Source organism: Hypanus sabinus, chromosome 1 (assembly GCF_030144855.1).
Source record: "Hypanus sabinus isolate sHypSab1 chromosome 1, sHypSab1.hap1, whole genome shotgun sequence".
NCBI lineage: Eukaryota > Metazoa > Chordata > Chondrichthyes > Myliobatiformes > Dasyatidae > Hypanus > Hypanus sabinus.
Window position 1 is genome coordinate 104,110,383 of NC_082706.1, and position 25,281 is coordinate 104,135,663.

General features: G+C 40.4%; 1 protein-coding gene across 4 annotated transcripts in view; it reads right to left on the minus strand.

Annotated features, from left to right (window-relative positions):
* Positions 1-1,364: 1,364 nt before the first annotated feature.
* emc2 (ER membrane protein complex subunit 2) overlaps positions 1,365-25,281 on the minus strand; it is a 123,263-nt gene continuing 99,346 nt past the window's right edge. The window contains exons 11-12 of one of the 4 annotated variants that reach the window (XM_059973336.1): positions 10,887-10,937; positions 1,365-2,703 (exon numbers count right to left, since the gene is read on the minus strand). In XM_059973336.1, the coding sequence (XP_059829319.1) occupies positions 2,617-2,703; positions 10,887-10,937 (138 nt within the window). In that variant the 3' untranslated portion in view covers positions 1,365-2,616. The other 3 variants (XM_059973343.1, XM_059973359.1, XM_059973351.1) reach the window with 3 other exon arrangements.

The following is a 25,281-nucleotide window of genomic DNA, read 5'->3' on the forward strand; positions in this document are numbered from 1 at the left end:
TCCAGACCTCAATCCAATTTAGAATTTGTGGCTAGACTCGAAAAGGGCTGTTCACTCACGATCCCCATGCAATCTGAGAAAGCTTAAGCAGTGTTGTAAAGAAGAATGGGGAAAAATTCCAGTGTCCTGTGTGGATAGAGACCTATCCACAGAGACTGAAGGCTGTAATTGCTGCCAAGGGTGCAGATGCTAAACACGGATGTAAAGGAGGTGAATATTTATGCAATCAATTATTTTGTGTTTTATATTTGTAATTAATTTAGATCACTTTGCAGAGATCTGTTTTCACTTTGACATGAGTCTTTTTCAGCTGATCAGTGTCAAAACAGCCAAATTATATCTGTGATTCTATGTTGTAAAACAGTAAAACATGAAAACTTCCAAAGGAGGGAGAATAATTTTTAGAGGATATATGTATTTATTTGTTGTTCCTTTCTGCACCCGGTCAGCAAACTTGATGTTTTTTGTTAGCATTTTAATCTTGTTATTTACATCCTGTAATTCCCTTTCTTCCCTATTATTATGTATTGCATTGTACTGCTGCTGCAGAGACAACAAATTTCATGACATCTGCCGGTGATATTAAACCCAATTCTGAACCGTTTCTAGAGAGTAAGTTCTTTTCCTAATCATCTGTATGTGACATTGTGAAAGAGCGCTGGGCTGATAAATTCTTAACAGTTTACAAAACACAATGTTTTGCTTCACAGCTCCAGTGGTCCAAACTTAATCCCAAAATGTGGAATCTGCTGGGCTGTACTCAAGCTTTTCTCTTGCCAGTATAGGTTTTCCTTCTGGTAACTTCAGTTTTCCCCATAACCCAATGATTTCATTGACAGATCAATTAGCTACTATGTGCAAGAAGATGGTAGGAAGACCAGGAAGTGTGGAGTTAAGAGGAGGACCATGACTGATGGGAGGGCTGAATAATGCTGCTGCTTGTGAGATCTTGCTGCCCACACAGGCGTGCTGTGATGCCACTTCAACAGTGCTTCAGCAGCTGAGAATCTTCCACCATCCAGATGGGGTGGAAAGTTATGAGAGGCCAGTCCTCTTTTCCATGCTGTTAAAGTGACATCCATAATACCAGAGTTCAAAGCAATCCCCCAGGCTCACCAAAATGCAACTCTTGTGTCTTTATTTTCTTGTGGAGAATGAGATTGCAATATTTAATTGCAATTAAAGTTGTACATCTTCAACGAGAAATGTAAAGGCAGGCAGTTCATTGGGCACTAGATGGCGCTGTCACACAGTTGCTGAGGCACTCAAAGTGTAGCAACTGTAGTGCTCCACACTCCGTAAAAGCATGGCAGGAAAATGCTCTTCACACTCAGACTGAAACCCAGTTAAGTACAAACAGGTAATTCAACTATTTTTTTTATTTAATGTTATTATAACCACGTCTGTGCCAAAAGACTCTGGAACCTCACCAGGCAGAGAAATTCTTCCAACATTGTTTCACTTATTTCAATGCTTTAGGAAGCATGCAAAATGCTGAATGAATAACTTAGATGGGCTGTGAAAAATCACAAGCAATTCGGATTGCAGCTGCCGGATGAACCTCTGTAGGTCTAACACTAAAAGAATGCAAAAATCCTGAAGTGCATGTTGTGAAATCACAATTCCAATGAACTGCATCGTGTAGTGACAACCTTGCATATATATGACAAGTATGCAGTCCACTCTATTACAAAGCTATTATTGCCATCGGTCAAACCTACGTTCACTCCCCACTAAAGTCACAAAGGCAAATATGGCAATTAGCAAAAGGCTTATTATAAAACAAAGCAACTCAAGAAAAGAACGAGCTACCTGGACAGTACCTGCACCAGAGTATAATAAATTCCAGTTCATGTCTGTGTGGAAGCTGGAACAGCATTGTATGTTTGAGGATTAAACAGAATGTGAACTGCAATCTATGTGGCATTATGGTCTTGTCGGGTCTAGAAATGGAACATGCACCCCTCTTCCTCAGTCTAGATAACAAATAGGCTAGAGTCTATCAGGCTAGATAGTGCCCTTGGTTACTCCACGTACTCAGGACCCAGTGAGCTTGGGAACTCTGCTCATTCACCCACAAAAGCTCAACAGAAGACAACCCTGGCACATGATGGCCGGGTCGGAGTACACCACCTAGGGATAACCCAGTGTTTCAGCAGCGCAGGGGTTTTTATAAGCAGAAGTTGCTGGTGTCTGGCTGAGTAAATCCTGGGGCAATAGATGGAACACACTGCTTGCAAAGTTCTCATAGTTGCATTCACAGATGTCGAGATGGCAACAGCAATGAGGGATTCTCTGTAAGGAAGTACTGGGAGTTCACTTTCCATTGGTGAAAGGCTACATTTATTCTGTGAATGTGGTTTTCAGCAGTCTTGAATAACTATTTGAATTCTGTGTAGGTTTCAGTAGTTAACTGCACACCTGGATGTTACTGGTCACTGGTGTGAAGTACTGATCCACTGACAGCCAAAATTACAACAAAATTCACAGAATAAGTTCTTTGGCTGAGTTACTGAGGTGAGAGGAGAGGAGTTGGTGTGGAAACAGACAAAGTGTGCTGAAATCTGAGGTGCCCACTGAAGTAAATCAATTAAGATCCAACCAAGAGCGATGACTTCATGACTGTGTGATTTGTAAAGCCTCCAACATGTCCTCCACAACCTTCAAAGAATTCTTGCTCTCCTTTTTGCCTCGACCTGCAAGCTAGAAGGACATAGAAGGATTAAGGTCAGAAAAGCACTGCATTCAAGTTCACAGTACCCAAAATTGAGATCCTCCCAACCTGTCACTCCCATTACACTTCTGAAACGGCTGCCGCCACACCTTTGCAAAGGAACTACTGGGAGTTCACTTTCACGAGCAAACGTAGAAGTGTTCCCTTGAACTGGGACACTCATCACAATTCTTCCTCTGCCAAAGAACTCATTCTGTAAATGTAAATGGGATGTTGATTTCCTGTGAGTCTGACTCTTCACATCACAAAATTAAACTAGCTTTTCATTAACAGATTTCTTCCTAGGATGAATGAATGGTATAGGCATGACAGGGTTAATGTTATTCCTAAAGCAGTGCACCATTTACACAGGAAGGTGAGGAGGGAAACTCTGACACTGTGATGCCAATCATAAAACAATCCGCAGTCACTCAGAGTTGGTTTGACCAACACAGAATGGGAGTAGCAATAGAGACAGAGGCTCCAGGTTCACTGATTCTCATCTCTTTGCTTTAAGCACTTTCTGTCCATCACAGTGTCATCAAAATTAATTCCGAACTGCACTGAAATTTTTTTACAACTAGTGGACCACAGGAGTGGATTTTCAATTAACTCCAAAGTTCAGCTGTTTGTCAAATGGACGGAGTGACCTATCATGCTCCACGTTTAAATGCTATTGAGAGAGCAAAAAAAAAACACAGAGGCATTCAAATATCCCTGCTGGCTCAAAGTTCAGAAGTTTGGGAAGCTGCAAAGGGACAGGAACAGAGGAAAGGAGAAAAGTTCATCGGATTTAGCCAACGGTACTGGTTTGCTGTCAATTTCAAGGAATCTTGGCTGCACTCCTAAAACTAATCTGCTGGTATTAAGTGTCTTTGTTGACACAGATATTTGACATTTGGTGCTGACTGCTTTAGCAAATTCTTTAGCAGAAAGAGGTTAAAAAGCACTCTGTAATGCTATTTCATAATAAATACAATTCATAATAAAACAAAATGGACAGAAGTAATATTTCAGCCTTTCTTTCTTACACTTAGCACCTAGCCTACAAAAGGTGTTTTTGTTTACACACTGGCCATGTGGCTTGGAGTGTAAGAAACATATACATTATATTATAAAAGCTCACTATTCCCAGAAACTGGTTCAGTCTGTGCTTGTGCACAATAAACAAACATTTATTCAAGAAGCATAGTTTTAAAAAAGATCTTTCAAACATTTGACAATTTCCTTCTGAAGAACCTTTCCTTCTTTCTCCCCATGAGTCCAAGTATATCTGCAATCCTATAGCAAATTACATGACGTCCTTCTGGAGTAACCCACAGAATGATTCATATCCAACCTTTCCCTATGGTTCAATAAGGTGGGACAAAAGCTAGTAATAAATGCTTGCTTGCTAGTGCAACAATTTCATAACAGACAGCGCCCAAGGTCAGGATTGAACCCAGATTGCTGGAGCTGCAAGGGCGAGGCTTTACCAGCCATGTCACTGTGCTGCCTTGTAAAGATGATTGGGCTATTTCTCTGTCAATCAAGCCTGGTGCCCAGAGTACTGTAAACAGCTGAGACTGATTTTATACACAAGATCAGAGAGTCGTACAGAATGGAAACAGGCCACTTATCCATGCTGACTCTGGATGAACAGCATATAGGAGAAGCTCTTCTCTGTATCGTGATCTATGCGACAATAATGAACCAATACTTCTCATCCTAAAACTATGCTTTCTAGTTTTTAGCTCCCATTCTCTGGGAAGAAGACTGTGTGCATTCACCCTGTCATGCCTCTCAGTTTTATATGCTTCTACATGATCACCCCTCTGTTTCCTATCCTGCCCAACCTCTCCCTACAAATATTATAGAGCTTGATTATTTTTGGCTTATATTTTTGGCTCAGTTTGACAGAGAGAGTGGATGTATTTTTACTAATGTTTGGAAAAGTTGTGTATGCTCCATAATTAAAAATACCTCAGTCCAGACATACACCAGTATTCAATTTTTGTATAACACAGACAGATTAATATTGAATAGAAGCATGGGAATGGTTCAAGTCACGTTAACCTGTTGGAATTCACAGCAGTGAACAGCACACCGTACACACCAATGGGACTAGGTGCCAACTCATATAGACATTCTGAAAGACAGTTGGCACAGGCCAAATAACTGAAAATGCAAATTCTGCCTTGTATATTCATTGCCTGTCTGGACTTATAACAGAGAAAGAAACCCAAAAACAACTCTTTCTGACTAAGGCTTTGCTTCCTCTTTTTCTAAAAATTTTAAGTCCTCTCAATATACGACTATCCTTTGTTCACTGCAATTTTCTGAAGAAATCACCTTGATTTTATTTCCTCTGCTCTTTAAACAGAGTCTTTAACCATGTGACAATTACTTTGTTGTATAAACTCTTTCCTGCAAGTCATCTCATTGGCTGAAACAGACCTGCCTGTTGAAGAGAATTATCTGGTGCAGCTGGCAAAAATGATTCAGGAAGCCAGTTGAAACTTTTATTTAGGATTTTTGAAGGATTGTTGGATAACTTACAACTAAAGAAAGAGCTAAAGAAAATACGGCACTCTTCTGTTGCAACTGAGATATGCCTGAGCCATTCAATTTCCAATCCAACCTCTCTGCATTATCTCAAGGGAGACAGAATTCTCCCGTGCTCCCCAGTGATAATTAGAAGACAATCTCCTCACCGTGGCAGATATTTTACACACAATAACATCCCGAAGTGTTTCTGGACATATCTGTTATTCACTAAAAGAGACTGGCCTGAAACACTGACCATTTTTCTCACTCCAGAGAAGTGGTCTGATCAGAGGAGTATACCTTCTGTTTTCAGTCTTCCTTTTTGACTTTCAGCAGCTTTGAAAATAGGATGAAGCTGTTTTGATTTGCAGAAACCCAAGCGAATGCAGAAAACCGTTTAAGATAATAGGCAAAATAACCAGAGGGGCAAACCAGAGATGCATGAGCTGCTGTTATCTGGAAAGTACTACCTTTAAGGGCAGTGGCAGAAAATTCAATAATAACTTGCAAAAGGTAGTGGATAAATACCAGAAAAAGAAACATTTGCAGGGCTGCAGGGAAAAAACAGGAGATGGAGATCAACAGAAAAAAACTTTCAAAGAACTGGCACAGGAATGATGGGTCAAATGGTCTCTCATGTTGAGTCCACAGTGGAAGAAGGATGATGACAAATATCTTGAAGATATAACTCTACTTCCACAAATACAACTATTTTTTCCAGCAATAATTTAATATTCAATGCAGAAGCATATTCTCCAGAAATTTTCATTCACTTAAAAAGTCATTTTGTTAATAATTTTGCCTCCTTTTTAATCACTGGAAGCATCCCAGATGTTACGTCTACTTTTAAGTGATCAAATTACAGGTTAGTGTGATAGAACCTTATCTGCAGGGACAAGGGTAGGCTTGTACACTTCAGAGGCACATAACTTTTATAAATATATCTTGAATGCTGAAAAATTACACCACATATCATGACATTACACAGGCCTAATTTGGAACAGAGCATTTTATGGTTTACAAGCTCTCGTTACACCTCAGCTGCACAGTTTCCACATCCAATTTGCAACCAGAAAAGACAGATTTCTTCTACCCTAAATAGAACTGAAATTTGACTCATTTAGAATTTATGAGCTCAAGGAGTATTATAACCATGAGCTGAAATATTTGCAAATATCACCTAAATTCCAATCTGTCCCTCATAAAGTTAACCTATTCTCACATCTGGGCGCAATTCTCTGCCATACCTTTCTGATATAAATTAACATAGTGGGCAATACGCATAGCTGAACTAAACTGTATGCTGAAGGGCTACTCAAGAGCCTTCAGTGCAAGAACACAAACCAACACTTCCAATGCAGTGCTGAGGGTGTACTGCACTGTCATAGCTTAGCCTCTCTGAAGAAACACCTGCTTTTGTGTGGAGAACAGGGGAAATTCCCTTTGTCCCATCAATTCAGAAATAGAACACAGATCATTGATCAATTTTCTTAGTGTGATCTTGCTGTGCCAAGTCAGATTATAAAGTTTATCACATAGGACTCTGCCAATTGATTATTCATGTTTGCAGCTACTTAGAATATATCCATTTCCTATTCTGCAGCCTTCAATACTCATGAGGAATTCTGCATCCAGGCCCTTTCAAGCAAAGTGCTCCACTTCCCAATAAAGAAACTAACATTTCCACCCCTCCCAGTTATTCTTCCACTGATTAAGACATTTCTACCTTTCTTGGGTTACTGAGCTCTCCGCCAAAGAAAGTGGATTTTTTTTTGCCCTTTGACCATTTTATACTCCTCAATCACACATACCTCCGGTCTTCTGTGCCTGAGGGACACTCTCCTCTCATTGTAGCTTTTCACCCCAACAACATTCTTGTAAATCTTCTCTGCAGGGTTGTGTACAGACTAGAGCTTGTTAACACACCAGTTGAGCTTGATCCTGACTAGTGCTGTGTTCTGTTCCAGATCAGCTCCTCCCTTGTGTTTTCCTGCTGGGATAGAGACTACCCTGAATGGCACTTAAACTACTATCTGCCATCCCTTACTTTCAGGGGTCATACAGCCCTAACAATCTGGCCATTCACTTAGTATTCTCTTGCCTGAACTGCCCTCATTAACTGCCTCTGTCCTTCTCCAGCTTTCCTGCTTCCTACATTAATACAGTGCCCACTTTCCAAAACACCACCTATCAGTTCATGTGTGCTTTGACACAGGTTCACATTGGAAAGGTGATGAAGAAATCCAAGGCTTTCTCTTCACAGATTAAATGTCACATGACTACAGTAACATCTTCCACTAATAAACACTGTGGGTGATTTTGGTTCATAATCAGGACTTGAAACTTTATCATTTCAAGAAAAGCCAGCAGGGTATGTACAAATTTGAAATGGGCTCAGTCTCACCTTGTTATCCTGACACACCTGGCCTTACCTGCAAACACACTTGGTCTTATCTCTGTCATGTGCATGAATAAAAAGAGGTTAAGTGCATCTTAACCCAATCAGAGCTCTGCTCACTGGTGCTCCCCAAGCACAGCCACATTGTTTCTTTGACCCATATCAATGCCACTGCTGACAATAAATCAGATGCTGATTGACCACTGGCCAATCTCACCCTGTGGCTTTCAATTCCCTGCTGAGCAAGCAACGAACTGAGCCGAGCAGCAGTCTACAAAACCGTTAGCAGCACAGCACCTCCAGGGCAATTGAAGTTTGAGAAGTCTGTAGTGCACCATTTTTTAAAAATGGCAATCTAACGTGCACAAACATAAAAATCCTGCATCTACGGTAATCCTCTGGAAGCACCACATTAAAAGCAATGATTTTAAAATTAGTATAAATCGGTTCACAGCAATTGGTGAGAACTCAGTGGGGTTGTTTTTTGGGTAGTACTTGGCTTATTTTTATCACATTTACTGAGATTCGGTGAAAAACTTCCACACTGTCTATGCAGGTAATTCCAAACATAAATACAAAGGGAAACACACTAAGAGAAAGCAGAATATCATGTTACAGTCACATGGAATGTGCAGGACAGGCCAACAACAAGGTGACAGGGCCATGGCAAAATAGACTGTGAGGTCAAGTGTTCATCTCTATTGTATAAAAGAGTTTTACAAAAGCAGGAGAGGCTCAATATTTCTAAGGCAGTAAAGGCTAAGACTTGAACAGTTTGTAAGCTGTTTACGGCAAGTAGATACATACTCATTTAAGGAACAAAAATGTGGCTGAGAAGTAACCTAGCCAAGGCGAGACAGAGATGTTGAGATTAGATCAAAGGCTCAGAATGTTGCGTAAAGAACCATGGACCATGAGAACTTCTGATTTCAGCAAAGGGGGAAACAGAACAAGAAAGTTAACAGCCAAGAGCACAACACTTGTATAGTACTAACAGATTTATTCGTGTTGATAGCTGACAGATCCCCAAGGAACATGCTGTGATTGGCAAGAGGTAGCAGTGTACCTTGTTCTCCAAAATTCCATGGATCCTGAAATGATTCCAACAGAACAGAAAGAAATGCAACCCAACCCATCTGAGGAAGAGAGAAAAGAGGGATACCACAGACAATACAAACAAAATGCTGGAGGAACTCAGCAGGCCAGGCAACATCTATGGAAAAGAGAGTAAACAGTCAATAATTCAGGCTGAAACCCTTCATCAGGATTTCCAGCATCTGCAGATTTTCTTGTGTTTGTGAAACCACAGACAATTATGCCTGATATCAGTAGGGAAAATTCAAGAACCTATTCTTAAGTGGGTTGAAAAGAAGATGATAGGATTGCAAAAGTAAATACGAATTTATGAAAGGTAGATCATGCTTGCCAAATCTGCCTAAAGCTTTTGAGGTAGTAACTTGCAGGGGAGATAAAAGGAAATGAGTGAATGTGAAGTGCTTGGCTTGATAGTAGAAAACAGTGGCAGTGTGGGCAGAGAAGCATCGGGGTTAAGGGAAAAAGGAAAAAAAGTGAAAAAGTCATTATCAGAAGGAGTCATTATCAATGTTCTTGCCATCAGGTTGGAGGTGACCTAGGCAAAATAAGAAGTGTTGCCTCTCAACCCAAAAAATCGCCTCATCATGGGAATGTCAGAATGGGAATGTTGGTAGGAATGAAAATGGTTGGCCACCAGGAAATTCTACTTCTGGCATATGGAACGGAGCTGCTCGACAAAGCAGTCCTCCAATTTGCATCAGATCTCACCAATGCAGAAGAGGTCACATCAGGACCACTGGATACAATAGACGACCACAAAAAAAAATCACAGATGAAGTGTTGCTATTCCAGGAAGGATTGTTTGGGGCCCTTAATAGAGGTGAGGGAGGAGGCAAATGGGTAGGTGTAGCACTTCTTTTGCTTGCAGGGATATTTGCAAGCAAGGAGATTAGTGGGGTGGGATGAGTGGACAAGGAAATCATGGACACAGCGATCCCTGTGGAAAACAGGGGAGGAAGTGTAGGATAATTTTGAAGGTGGCCTCACCTCCAATCAGGGCCCCAAACAATCCTTCCTGGACTGGCAACACTTCACCTGTGATTTTTTTTTTGAGGTCATCTATTGTATCCAGTGGTCCTGATGTGACCTCTTCTGCATTGGTGAGATCTGAAGCAAATTGGAGGACTGCTTTGTCGAGCACCACCGATCCATGTGCCAAAAGTAGAATTTCCTGGTGGCCAACCATTTTCATTCCTATCCACATGACATGATGGATGTGGAGGCTCGTGGGGTGGTAGGATAGGAGAAACTCTATCCCTGATAAAGCAGCAAAAATAAGGGTTGAGTGCAGATGTCCAGGAAATGGAGATGCAGATGAGGACAGTATCAATGGGTTTCTCTTCCTCCACAATGTTACTCTGGATTTCCACCATCTGCAGAATCTCTTGTGTTGATGAATGGACAAGCAAGTAGCAGATGGAATACAAGGTGAAAAAATTAGATCGGCTACAGGCAGAAGAAAAGTGGAGTAGTTTTTTTTTAAATAGTGGGAAACTTAAAAGTATTCAGAGAGACCTAGGTCTCCTTGTACATGAAACATTTAAGTTATTATACAGGTACAGGAAACAATTAGAAGGCAAATGGTGTGTTGATCTTTATTGCAAGAGGGTTTGCGAGCAAAAGCACAGACGTCATTCTGCAATTATAGAGAACCCTGGTGAGATCACATCTGGAATAATATGTACAAGGCGGGTGTCCCCACTTCAAGGGAATTTACATAATAAAGAGTACAGATTGATTCCTGGGCATGGCGAGGACATGGATCGCTGTGGACTGATAATGCTTATACACCATATTATAAGACTCAAAATCTTTGGATTTAGTGCCGGAAAATAGTACTGAGGTAAAGGATCAAGCTAACAGAGCTAAAGGGGCTGAACAGCCTATCACCTACTTCTGCTGCTCAGTTTCATACCTTAAGCAGAAACAAGGCTAAGTGTTATGAAAAACTATGACAATTCACCTCATCTGTGTCCCTCATAACTTTACAAGCTTCTATAAGGTCACTCCTATACTATGCTCTAGGTTAAAAAAAAAACCAAGTCCATCCAGATTCTTGTTGGAACTCAAGTGATTCAGTCCCAGCAACACTCTCATGAATCTTTTCCAGCTTAAAGATTTCAGCTACACACAACACTCCAAATGCAGACTCACCAAAATCTTGTACAGTTGTAACAAGACTTTCCACTCCTTGGACTCAGAGCCCTGGGAATGAAGGAAAGCATTCCATTTGAAGAGTGTAGAATGGTCCTAGGCCTCTATTCAATAGGTACATTTAATGTCAGAGAAATGTATACAATATGCATCCTGAAATTCTTTGTCTTTGCAAACATCCATGAAAAGAGGAGTGCCCCCAAAGAATGAATGACAGTTAAGCATTAGAACTCCAAAGCCCCCCCCAGCTCCCCATTCCCACTCTCACGCATAAGCAAGGCAACAATCCCTCCTTCCCCACCAGCAAGAAAGCATCAGCACCCAGCACCGAGCACTCATGCATGCAGCAAAGCATCAATAAAGACACAGACTTGCATTACCCCAGAGTACTCGTTCACTGGTAATTTGACATACCACAGGCTCGCTCGCTCGCTCTCTCGCCCTCACTCACTCATAAGGGGAAAAAAGGTGTCCCATTTCAGAGCAAGAGGGGCAATATGCAAACAACTCGCTGATATATGATATTATGAGTCTGTTGCTTCACTTTTTCCGAGCTCTGCTCCCAGAGAATAGGCCCCGGAAAGGCTCAGGTCTCTGGACACACAGTTCCCGATGTTCTGTGTTCTCCCGTGACGCCTCAGTCAGGGGCACTGGCTTTGAACCAGCCTGTCTCCAGAGCCACGAAATCCAGCACGGTCTTCCATGCCGTGTCCTTGGGATATCAAAAAGCAGCCTGAGAGCAAATCACTGGAATTCAGAAGAATGAGGGGTGACCTCATTGAAACCTATCGAATGGTGAAAGGTCTCGATCCAGAGGACAGAGCCTCAGAATAAAGGGGCATCCTTTTATAATGGAGACGAGGAGGAATTTCTTTAGCCAGAGAGTGGTGAATCTGTGGAATTCTTTGCTACAGGCAGCAGTGAAGGACAAGTCTTTGTGTATTTGTAAGGCAGAGGTTGTTAAGGATTCTTGATTGGTCAGGACATGAAGAGATACAGGAAGACAGGAGATTGGGGCTGAAAGGAAAATGGATCAGCCATGATGAAATGGCAGAGCAGACTCAATAAGCCAAACAGATTAATTTTGCTTCTATACCTTATGGTCTTATTCATCTTCTTCACCTTGTTATTATGTTACCATTTTAACCTACCCCTGGGTCTGTTTTACAACACACTCCAGATCTTTACTAATTCATATTCATCCAAGTTAAATTCTATTTGCTATCCCTTGGCCCACTTTCCCAGTTGAGCTAGATCCTGTTGAAGGTTTAGATAACCTCTTTACTGTCCACTATGCACCACCAATTTTCATATCAACTGCAAGCTTACAAACTAATGTCATAAGTAAATTTAGCAAGCTCACCCCCAATTCCTCTAAGACATTTGCTGTAAAACATAAGTGCCTTGATACCACTCACTCATTGCAGAAAATAGACCCGTTGCTTAACGAAGCCTGCCGAATAATCACGGGCACACTGCGCCCCACACCCACTAACATCATTTACAGACTTGCAGGCATTGGTCCCCCAGAGATCCAAAAACACACTAAAACAAAAATTGAAAAAGGTAAACAGAACTCGTATCCATGGCACCCACTACATCATCATGTGCCAGTTTCCAATCGCCTAAAATCGAGGAAAAGCTTTGCCACAGTGGAGGAAATACCACACAGAACATCCCTCCGAACATACAGGATTGATCTCTGGCAACAAACAGAAGCCAGAACCCCACCAAACAATACAGTGCAAGACCCCACAGAAACGTTGTCCGACGGGGCACTGCTTGACAGACAGAAGTGGTGCACTCTCAACAGAGTGAGAGCAGGAGTTCGTAGGATGGGAGACAATATGGTGAAGTGGGGTTTAAAGACCAGTGGATCCTGTGAGTGTGACGAAAGGGTGCAGAACATTGAACACGTTCTGCACAACTGCCCACTCTCACCTGATTCAGCTGACACTGACCTGCTCAACATCAACCAAACAACACTAGAGTGGCTGGCTGTCTGGTGTGACAAGCTATGATGATGACTCATTGCAGTTTACCAGATCCATGTTACAGTCCTACAGACACTAATGCCTGGCAAATGGCACCTCATTATGTTCCAGGTTGAAAAGGTATCTGCAGATAAACCTAGTTTATATAATCTTCATGTATAACTAAGAAGTGCATGAATCAATGTTTGGTGGGCTCTAAAGACAGGTTTTGGGAATTGTAATCACCTATCCCTGATCTAATTTTGTTGCTTCACTGTAAAGCTGATGTTCCTTCATTACTTTTCTGACCTTTCTAATATGTCCACACCAGAGACACAAAAGACAGAAACACACCCACTTCTCCCTTGTTAGCATATTTAAATTGGAACTGCACTTTTTTTCATATAAAAACTGAAATTTTGGCATATTTATTTGATTGAATTATAGTCACTTTAAATCATTGCAATTACTGTTGAAAGCATATGAAAATCTATGTGTATTTAATGCTATTTTAATACGAGTTTGAATGAAAGCAAAACCATGCCTCTCTTCAGTCCTAATCAGATTAGCAAAGATGCAACGGGTTCCCTTTTAAAAATGTTCAAGTAAGCATTGTAAGATTTTTCAAATCATAGGTCTGTAACTCCAATCTTATTATGCTTTGCTTTATTGATTCCTTTCCTCTGCAAAATAAAAACTGTGTGTTCTATTCCAACTCATGTTAACAACAAAATTATACACAGCTTAGTAGGAACTTTATCATTTCCCGATTGGTGTTGCAGCCATTTCTAGAGATCAATTTCTGAATATGCTTCATTGCAGTCAACATTATAATACAAATTCCTGACCAGATCTGTGTTACAGACAGTCCCATGGAAGCAAAGCTCAAGTAATGGGCCATGCAGGGACATAAACACCAGCTGTTGTCCCACAGCTGAACTCCGTCCACCTCTGACCCTTGATCCCCTTACCTCGACACACGCCTGAATAGCTTGTTAAGTGCGTCTCCCTGGAGTGAGAATGGTAATCACCAGGTAGCATTGGCACTGAGGTTATAATGACCAAATCCTTTGCAGGAGTCAAACCTTTGTTGCAATCAATCAGTGTGTCGTGTCCAGCTGTGTCTTTAAGTCAAAGAAGATGATGGTTTCAAAGAAACTGAAAACTAGGGTGGGCCCAAATAGCAGAGGAAGATGCCCTTTAATTTTCATTTGACAGTAGGTGTAGGCACCTTTCACAACTTGGTTCCCATAACTAGTCTCAGCGATAAAAGCTTTCAAATGAGGCTAGAAGCTGTAAAGGAGATTGCTCATTTTCTCCTTTCCCCAGCTGATAAAGAAAGTTACGTTTGTGCTGAAGGAGAACAGAAGCTCTTTCTTTACTGGTCTCCATTCCCATGCAAACCGAAACAGTCCTAATCAGATGCCGGGGGAGTTCCAGTCCCTTAAGGAACAGCTTTGATGCAGCCTGCATTTTAATTTGGCTACAGATGTCAGTTCTTGGGAACCTAGAGATAAAAATCACAGATGCTAGAATGCAACCAGGAATGCTGACCTCCAAACTGGCATTAGAAGTGAGAAGAGTTTCAGAAATTATTTGACAAGTAAAACACTCCCAGATTTCTAACATTATAGGCAGCTAATTTCCAAAAGGGTCATTATTACCACTGAACAGCTGACTCCAGCAGAATGCTATATTGACATGTGATTAAGCAGTGTACAATTGCATAGATTAGCACCTTTAAACTTTTGACTCTGAGAAGAACAACCTTGTACGTCTTTTACTAGGATTATTTTTTTCACACTGGGAATTGCTAAGGTAACAGGCTCAAGCAGCAGATCTGAAGTGAGGACCACAACGTGAAATGCTTAGTGTTAGTTATGAGTCAGCTATTTGCCCTGGGTAAACCACTGCATTGATTACCATGTAGTTCCTCTAATGTTAAACAGGTGACCAGGAAAATATTATCCCTTTATAAGCAGCTATGTCTACTTGCAAACTGACCTGTGGTCTGCTAAATATGAACTGCTCAGCTATAATTTGCTTTGACCTTAAATTTAAACACCTTCTCAAAACCTAACAGTTTCAAGACACCAACAATGGGTACAATTACAATGTTTCTCTCATGGGAGGAAAACAGGACTCAAGCAACCAGGAATCTCTGATGTTTGGAATGATGCTGGGAATTACATCTGAGCATGCAGCACTGTCTTTTCCTTCTGCACGAAGGATAATTCAAAAAGACCTAACCACCAGGCTGATCCCAGAATGAGGCAAGGGCATCCTCACTGTCGACAAGGAGTTGGAGAAAACCCCACACACCAACCTAGTGTAGTGCTGGGGCTGGAATACCACTAAACTATAAGGGACAATGACAACGCTGAGACAAAGCTATATCCACCAAAGTTCAGAAATAATAAACAGCCATCAAATATATAATTGCATTTTTTGAGATTTTCTTGTAATTCTCTTTGGCAATAAGGTTTGGTGTGTCCAGACTGTAGTGGGCAAAAACTTGCGATAGAACATTGAGATGTGGTGCAACTAAAGAACTATTGCTGTAATGATTCACCATTATAAATTTCAACCAATATAAACACCCACAAGAGCATGCAATTTATAAACCAAGATAAACAGCAAGGTGTCAAGAAACTAGGAAATGAAGACAATACATAAAACAGACACACAAGGCTGAGCCAACAATTATACATTCTAACAACACACACAAAATGCTGGTGGAACACAGCAGGCCAGGCAGCATCTATAAGGAGAAGCACTGTCGATGTTTTGGGCCGAGACGAAGGTCCTGACGAAGGGTCTCGGCCCGAAACGTCGACAGTGTTTCTCCTTATTGATGCTGCCTGGCCTGCTGTGTTCCACCAGCATTGTGTGTGTTGTTTGAATTTCCAGCATCTGCAGATTTCCTCGTGTTTGCTCCTTGAATTATAAACTCTGTTGCTTATTAGTAAGTTACTGCGCAATAAACGTTAAGATGAAAATATAAAAACAGCTAAGTATTATGCACATACCACCTGGATCATTTTCTAAAATAATGACTGATTATCATACAATTCTAGAGTACAGAATGAACTGAAAGTAATAGCAATTCCAACCTTGTTTTTCAATATTATAAACCTTGTTTTATAAAATTAATAGGTTACCACAATTCACTAATCGTTATAAATAGCAGGAATTTACTTAAGGAAAGCGCAGCCTAGGTAACAAACAGCACAGAGTTATTTTGCATGCATAATACTCTCCAGCTCAAGACTTACAATACCATACATGAGTCAGAGTAACTAGCGTCAAATCACTCAAAAATAAATGACTACTTTGGAAAGATGCTGCTTCAATTGGCCCTGCATTTTGTGTAGTAGCTACAAATCCTTTGTTTATATACTCATTAATAAGCATCAGGTAAGAAGCCTAGTACTTCAAAGAATTCAGGCTTTTGATGGAAAATCCATATATGGTGAAATTAAAGAACTAATCTGCAGTAACAACATATGGCACCAATCTCTGGAAATCTTGTTTCTACCACTCTACCTCTCCAACCTTTAAGATGTTTCTTAAAACCCAACCTCTTGATTAAGCATTGGTTAATTGTCCTAAAGTTTTATCATGTGGCTTGTACCAAATGTTGGTTGAAAAATGAAAAGATTTCCATCCTTCATTTTAGCCAACTTCTTAAGAAAGAAACAATTTCTGAATTGGGCCACCTTTTATCTATTAGATATCTTAGTCATTCATATCTTAGGTGGCTGGCCATTTTAGATTCACCTCTCCTAAGATTGTGATGACTCAAGCACAAATAATGAAAATCAGGACCAAGATCATTTATGGTTAGTCGGGCATGCATTAAAAGGAAGCAGAATGCATTCAAATGGTGAGCACTCCAGTAAGCTGTGCATCAAACATCAGCCTGGATTGGATGAACTGCGAGGAATAGAAAAGTCTATGTGAAGCCAGAAACTTAAGTACGTCACAGACCCCAAATGCAGAAATTCTCCTGGATGTTACAATTACTTATTAATTTCATTTTACTGTGATTATTAACCATTATAAATGAAACACAAAGTTCAAAATAAAATTGGAGAATACAAGGCCATGCTATAATTTTATTAAGACCTATGCCTTTTATTGAAAACAGATGTACAGCATGGTTTAGTCATCAGTTAAAGTTTTAGTCATCAATTAAAGTATTTAACGAGTCAAATAGAATTTAATTGTCTCACCATAATTTTGGAATTATGTTTGATAATGCTCCTGTGAAGCCACAAGAGAGATATAATTGCATTAAAAGAGCTTTGTGAATACAAGTTGCTGTGTTATTACAAGCCATTTTTAGCCTATTTATTTTTCCCATAGTTAACCATACTCTAAAGCTAACATTTCCAAATAACCTTCTTGTCTTGCCCTTCCCCATCTCTACTGTGAATCCCTCCAAAGACGCAGACATGCCTCCAATTCTGGCCTTGAGAACATCCCTGAATTTAATTGGTCCACCATGGATGGCTATGCCTTCAGTTGAGAACACTGTAAGCTCACAAATTCCTCTCTAAACATCTCATTATAACCCTCTTTTCAGGTTTAATACGCCTTCCTTTTATGATCAGGTTTTGAGGATCTCCAAGTTCATAGAGCTATACAGCATGGTAACAGACCCTTTGGCCAAACTAGTCCATGCCAACCAAGATGCCCATCAACGTTAATACTGCTTGCCCACATTAGATCTGTATCTCTCTTTGCTATCCTAGCTAAGTATCTGTCCAAATGTCTTAAACGTTTTAATTGCATCTGCCTCTACTACCTCCTCTGAAAGCTCATTCCAGACAACCACCAACTTCTATGTGGAAAAATGTACCTGTCATATCCCTTTTAAATTCTCCCCTCTCATCTTAAACCTGTGACAGCTAGTTCTTGATTGCACTTCCCTGAGAAAAAGATTCCGTCTATCCTGTCTATGTCAATCATAATTGTAGCTTTTCCTGTTTCGATGTGGGTAAGTTGAACAAAGAATTAAATTCCACCCCCCCCCCCCCAGGGTTACCAGAAATGATGAGCTTAACTGCTAGCCAAAAGGAAATAAACAGTTTTGGAATCCTTTGAAATCTGTATTTGTCTTTCTGGACGTAAAGCTGCTCGATGTGTTTGTTCCAGTATCTGCACTCTATCCTTTCTATAGTTCACTGTTACCCTCATACAACTTCATGTGTCTGGCAGCAATGTTGGAGACAGCTGAAATTCTAGGTCTAAAGTTGGTTGTCTTCTAAATCAGAGAGAAGAGTCAGATGATACAACAAAATGAAATATTTTCTTTTCTAACCATTAGCAGACACACTGTGAATTTTGTTTCCATCTCTCACTTCCAGCATTTTTAAACATTTTACATTCAATTTTAATGGATTACTTTGAATATAACTTCAGAAAACTAAAATAAAATTAAAATATCGAGAACAAGCATGTCCTGAAGAAGTGTCTTGGCCAGAAACATCAACTATTTACTCTTTTCCGTAGATGCCGCTTGACCTGCTGAGTTCATCCAGCATTTTTGCGTATTCCTATAGAACAAGTAGCCAGATAAAGAGGTTGACGCAGGTACAGTGGCAACAGTTTAAAAAATCACTCAGAGGAAAGGATATGGGGAAAATGGGATGTTTAGATGGTTGTCATGGACAAGTTGGATGGAAGGATCTGTTTCCATGTTGTATTTCACTATGACTCCAAGTCACCTGTAACATTAATTTTTGATTAACACACTGTCGTTAAATGAAAAAAATGATACAGCTTAAAATCATGGTAACATCGGTTGAACTCTATCATGGAAACAGCAGCATGGTATAGGTTTAAGAAACACCCCATCCTGATTTGAATATTAATGAAGCTACGTAAAACAAAAGAAAATTTGATAAATATTTTAAGGGAGAGAAACAAACTACAGACCCAATGGATTGGACTGCTTCCACATGTACCATAAACTTACATTACTAAGCAAATGGAAACACACACACAATCACTGAGAGAAATTATGAACAGGTGGTAATGTATAAGGCCTGTACACTGGAGCTCATGGGTCCAACAACATGTGCAGTGCTGAGATTAGATCGGTCCTGTCTAGCAGTCTTTAAATAAATGTGCTAATGCTAAATGACAGCCCTATCACTGCACTCAAATCCTTGCTGAATGTTTCCCAGATTTATGTAAATATTAGGCAGAGATTTTACCCTCAGCCTGAGTGCAGCCTTGTACAGAAACTTAAAGAAACAAACCATGCCATCCTTTCTAAGTAGGAGGATTACCAGCTCCCATATGGTTTGTGTCAAGATCTATCCCCTTGAGTTTCTGCACGCAAGGTTCAATTTCTGGTCCAGGGCCAGGTTCAATGATCTCAGTGCACTAACAGTGGAAGCTTCATAATGGAGTTTAGTAAATATATCAGAGATATGAACCCAAAGTGGCTGCTGTTAGAATCATACCTCAGACAATCCAAGGAACAGAAAGACAAATCTGAGAATATTGGAAACACTCAGTACAGGCAGAATCAGTTGACAGAAAGAAGGGTAGAGTAACATGTGTCAAAATCAATTAGTCATCACTCCCAGATGTTAACCTGCCTTCATCCCTCCAAGGTGAGGATCAGACTTGGCTGCTGTTCCCATAGTCAAAAGCTTCAGTAGCACCAGGTCTTACACTGGGAAATGGAGTGTGTCTGATGACTGAAAGAGGCAATAACGTCAAGCAGAATTACATGGACTCACAGCACATGAAGTGGGCATTCATTTAAAAGAGCTCTTTGCTTCACATGCTACTCACTTCATACCATCCGATCAGCACCACCTTACTTTTTTTCCTCATTTACTGATCCAGTTCTCCATTAGACACATTTCTGCTATTCACCTCAACTAATCTCCAAGGTGTTCTGCCCACTTTCCGAGTAAAGAGATTTCTCTTAAGCTCAGTGCTGTTTACCTTGTATATATGGCTCTTAGGGCATATTTTAGAGTTATGGAATACAGCAAATATTAATTTCAACATCAACCAGCCTTCAGATCTGAATGGGGATTGCCAATTGAATTTTAAATGCAGCTCAAAACAAAGATGCTCTTGGAGCCACAGATCAGGGGTCAATTGCAAACCAGGAAACCCCCCCCCCCCACCCACATTGACCTGCGATGTCTGCATATGCATGAACGCAGCTCAGAGCTAGCAGTGATTAACATTTAATTTAGGGTGTTTTGAGTGCTGGTGTGAAGATCGAGGTGTTTTAAATCAAAGGAAGCAGTATGAATGCATTGTAACTATAGAACTGTCCTGCTGTTACCTTTGATCTTTAGCTTATAAAATATGATGTAATGTTGGGTTAGGGGGTCTCTACTGAGAATGTCTCCAATGATAGATACTTGTGCTGAATAAAGAATTCTGTATCACCCACTTCAACATCTTTCCGGTGACTTCAATCACAGTTGCAATCACCGTCGAATGTGGAATGATCCTCTGGATTACTATTACATGACTTCTGAATTTTAAAGATCTCCATTAGCTCATCCTCAGACTCCTCTATTCTTGAGAAAATAAGGTTCCAGTCTTTCCTGACAATTCTAAGTAAAGGATAGAACAAAGTATGGGCTTGATGATGCAGTAAATACCAGCTAAGGTAAAAAACACACAGGTATGGAATCCTCTGCACTATTCAGTTCACTCAGTATAAATTAGCATTATATTGCAATACATCTGCACAATGCCGAGTTCCTTTAGAAGTCTGCTTCTTTCTTTAGATTCCAGCATCTCCAGTCTCATGTCCTGAATTTCCTTCCTAGATCCAAGAGCATTTAGAATGGATTTCTGGTTACAGGAATGACCGAAAATCTCAAAGCTGCCTCACGAGCAATCAAATGTTGGAAGGCTTTGGGAGAGACAGAACCTATGGGATTTGACTAGATAGTGCCAAGTTACCCTATGTCAACATTTGACATTTGAGTGTCAAAATTCTGGAGACATGTGTTATATTCAGGATTAATCCACTGAATCCAGGCATTGTTTCTCCTTCTCATTGAACATGTAGCCTGTTCTGACACTTTTTAAAGAATTACTTTTAGCACCTTCCATGAAACCTCAGTTTTAGTCCTGAATTCAGTAAAATGAAGGTTTGTCCGCATACATCTATTTTCCTTGGCACTTCTATGCACACCAACACCTCAAAAAAGCTTCAATGTTTACCCATAGCCAATGTCTAGGTACACTGATCTCTTCCCTGCAGCGGTGCTCCCAGAGCTGGACAGCTCACCAATTCAATCTGGAATTTTCTCTCTGCTCTGAATTTAGCAAAGTGACCCACTCATTGAAATTTGACACAGGTAACACACGGTTTTTAGAAGCTGATTAAAAGTCCTCCAATGAAATTGAGGAAAGCCCATTAGCAATGCACCTGTCTTGTTTCTTTAAAAAAAGCCCAGAAAATTGTTATAAAATATTGCCCCAGGAAAAATGGATTGTTAGCCTGACCTGAAGAATCTGATGAATTAGTTTCCAATACTATGATCCCCTAATGCATTTCCTCAGAAAAAGCAATACTAAGGATATAAAAGGCATGACCACTTCAACTAAATGGTTTTCACCAGGTCATCCAGATGAGGGAAAGAGCAGAAAAGCAACATCTCGCTGACTCAAATACAACCCATTTGAAAACATTTATTCTCCTCTGAGCTACTGCCACTTGTATACATTCATACTTTATAGCATGTCTCTGATGTGATTTATTGTTATGAGTATGAAGTTAATTTAACACAGTATCAGTAATAATAAAGTCCTTATGTTGATGTAACTGATTGGTTTATGATGAATTTAATTGTTATGATTATACAAAGGATCTGTTAAGCTCAGCCAGCATATTATAAATGATGTAATTTCACTGCAGCAGTACTCTAGCAGACTCAAAATTCTTTCTCATGTTCAAACTGGAATGTGGAGAAGAGAAATCTCTGCTTTGGTCAAGTAGCTGGCTTGTGGTTAAACTGCTTTGCATCCTCACAAATCACTGTCACTGCATCATAATTCATCTCATCAACACCGCATTAAGTTAAACATAACACCAGTTCTTCATCTCTGAGCTCCCCGAAAACAGTGAAAAGGGATCAAATGTTAACATAATGCCCTTGAAGAACCACAAGAAACTGTAGTATCAGGTTCAGAAATAAATCAGAGTGATAAAAAGTGATTTTGTCAAGTACGGATTGTGCAAGTACCATGATCCAAGGCAGTCCATACCTGCATCATTCTGGAATGACCAGGTGGAGCACATATGCAATGGTCACTTTTGAAATCATCTTTCCCAATGCCCTAAATGGAGAACGTCAAACTGTAGAATTCCATTGCAAACACTGCCCCAATGATTGTTTCAGTACAACTGGACAAGGTGAAATAGTCAGAAGCAATTATATTTTGAGCTCTCTTGTGGATTTTGGCATGAGAGAGTTGTTGAGGAGACAAAAGATTTGTAATTTTCTTGAAGGATTTCGGTTTCCTTGCACCACTCTGATTACAATGAACATCTGTAATAGCAATTAGTCTGTACTGCTGCCAAAGTCAATTCAACTTCAAAATAAACTATCAACCACAAAAGATAGATCCAATTTAACTTCACGTGTATGCAGTCCTTTTGCATGTTACATAAAATTAATTCATAACATTGTTAAATAGCACAAAAGACCCCAATAAATGTGCACCTGCAAACACTGTACTAATTTAATACTTAAACATCCCAAATGTTACTGCTCTCACCAGGAGCAATGCATTCAGCTGACAAAATCATAGATTACTTGGCATGGAAACAAGCCCTTCAGACCAACTCATCCATGTTGAGTAGCGTGCCTTCCTGAGCTAGTTGCCTACATTTGGTCTAACTCCATCCAAACCTTTCCATGAACCTGGACAAAATGCATTTTAAACACTGTAATCGTATCCTCCTCCACCAGCTTCTCTGGCAGCTCATTTCACATATCCAACACCCTCCGTGTGAGAATGCCACTCATGCTCCCTTTGAAACTTTTCTTCTTCTTATGAAACCTATGCCCTCTCGTTTTAGACTCCCCTACTTCTCTGCTAAATCCCGCCACTCCTCCACACCCACTTGCTCCTGGAATCAATCTGGTAAATTTACTCTGCACTTGACATCCATGTTAAAATGCAATGCCCCTAAATAGACACAGTCCTCAAGCTGAGATCAAATTATAATCTGTCAATAATTGTTATAATTATATTCAAAGATACTGATAAAAAGTATTCACCCTCCCTTGGAAGTTTTCATGTTTTACAACATTGAACTACAGTGGATTAAATTTGGCTTTTTTGACACTGATCAACAGAAAAAGGCTCTTTTATGTCAAAGTGAAAACAAATCTCTACAAAGTGACTGGAGGATAGGAGGATAGCTCATGTTGTTCCGTTGTTTAAAAGAGGCTGTAAAAGTATTCCGGGAAATTATAGGCAGGTAAGTTTGATGTCCATAGTAGGTAAATTATTGGAAGGAGTACTAAGAGATAGGATCTCCAAGTATTTGGATAGACAGGGACTTATTAGGGAGAGTCAACATAGCTTTGTGCATGGTAGGTCATGTTTAACCAATCCAATAGAATTTTTCGAGGAGGTTACCAGGAAAGTGGATGAAGGGAAGGCAGTGGATGTTGTCTACATGGATTTCCGTAAGGCCTTTGACATGGTCCTGCATGGAAGGTTAGTTAGGAAGATTCAGTCGCTAGGTATACATGGAGAGGTAATAAACTGGATTAGACATAGGCTCAACGGGAGAAGCCAGAGAGTGGTAATGGAGGATTGCTTCTCTGAGTGGAGGCCTGTGACTAGTGGTGTGCTGCAGGGATCAGTGCTGTGGCACTGTTGCATTGTATCATCTATATCAATGATCTGGATGATAATGTGGTAATTGGATCAGCAAATTTGCTGATGATACAAAGATTGGAGGTGTAGTGGACAGTGAGGAAAGTTTTCAAAGCTTGCAGAGGGATTTGGACCAGCTGGAAAAATGGGCTGACTAATGGCAGATGGAGTTTAATGCAGCCAAGTGTGAGGTATTGCACTTTGGAAGGAAAAACCAAGGTAGAACATACAAGGGAAATGGTAGGGTACTGAGGGGTGCAATAGAACAGAAGAATCTGGGAATACAGATACATAATCCCTTAAAAGTGGCATCACAGGTAGATAAGGTCGTAAAGAGAGCTTTTGGTACATTAGCCTTTATAAGTCAAAGTACTGAGTATAAGAGTTGAAATGTTATGGTGAGGCTGTATAAGGTATTGGTGAGGCTGAATTTGGAGTATTGTGTGCAGTTTTGGTCACCGAATTACAGGAAGGATATTGCGGGCTCACTTTTAACTCTTAAGAAAAACTTGGACAGGTACATGGATGAGAGGTGTATGGAGGGATATGGGCCAGGTGCAGGTCAGTGGGACTAGGCAGAAAAATGGTTCGGCACAGCTAAGAAGGGCCGAAGGGCCTGTTTCTGTGCTGTAATGTTCCATGGTTCTATGGTCTAAATTAATTGCAAATATAAAACACAAAATAATTGATTGTATTAGTATTCAACCCCCCCCCCCACCCCCTTTCATGCCAAATCATCTCTGGTGCAACCAATTGGTTTTAGAAGTCACATAATTAGTTAAATGGAGATTACCTGTGCACAGCTGAGGTGTTCCAACTGATTGTAGTAAAAACACACCTGTATCTGGAAGGTCCAGCTGCTGGTGGGTCAGTATCCTGACAAAAACTACACCATGAAGACAAAAGAACACTCCAAGCAACTACACAAAAAGATTACTGAAAAGCATGTCAGGAGACAGATACAAGAAAATTTCCAAGTCACTGAAAATCCCTTGGAGCATAGTTAATTATCAAGAAACAGAAATAATATGGCGCTGCTATAAGGCCGTCCACAAAAACTGAGTGACCATGCAAGGAGACTAGTGAGGGAGGCCACCAAGAGACCTATGACAACTCTGGAAGTTACAGGCTTTATGGGAGAGTGACAAAGAGAAAGCCACTGTTGGAAAAAAAAACTCACATGAAATCTCAGCTAGGGTTTGTCAAAAGGCATATGGGAGACTCTGAAGTCAGCTGGAAGAACTATTATCTTTGATCTGATGAAACCAAAATTGAACTTTTTGGCCATCAGACTAAACACTATGTTTGGTGTTAGCCAAACACGGCAAAACATCAAAAACACACCATCCCTACCATGAAACATGGTGGTGGCTGCATCGTGCTGTGGGGATGCTTCACTGCAGCAGGCCCTGGAAGGCTTGTGAAGGTAGAGGGTAAAGTGAATGCAGCAAAATGCAAGGAAATCCTGGAGGAAAATCTGATGTAGTCTGCAGGAGAACTGTGACTTGGGAGAAGATTTGCTTTGCAACGAG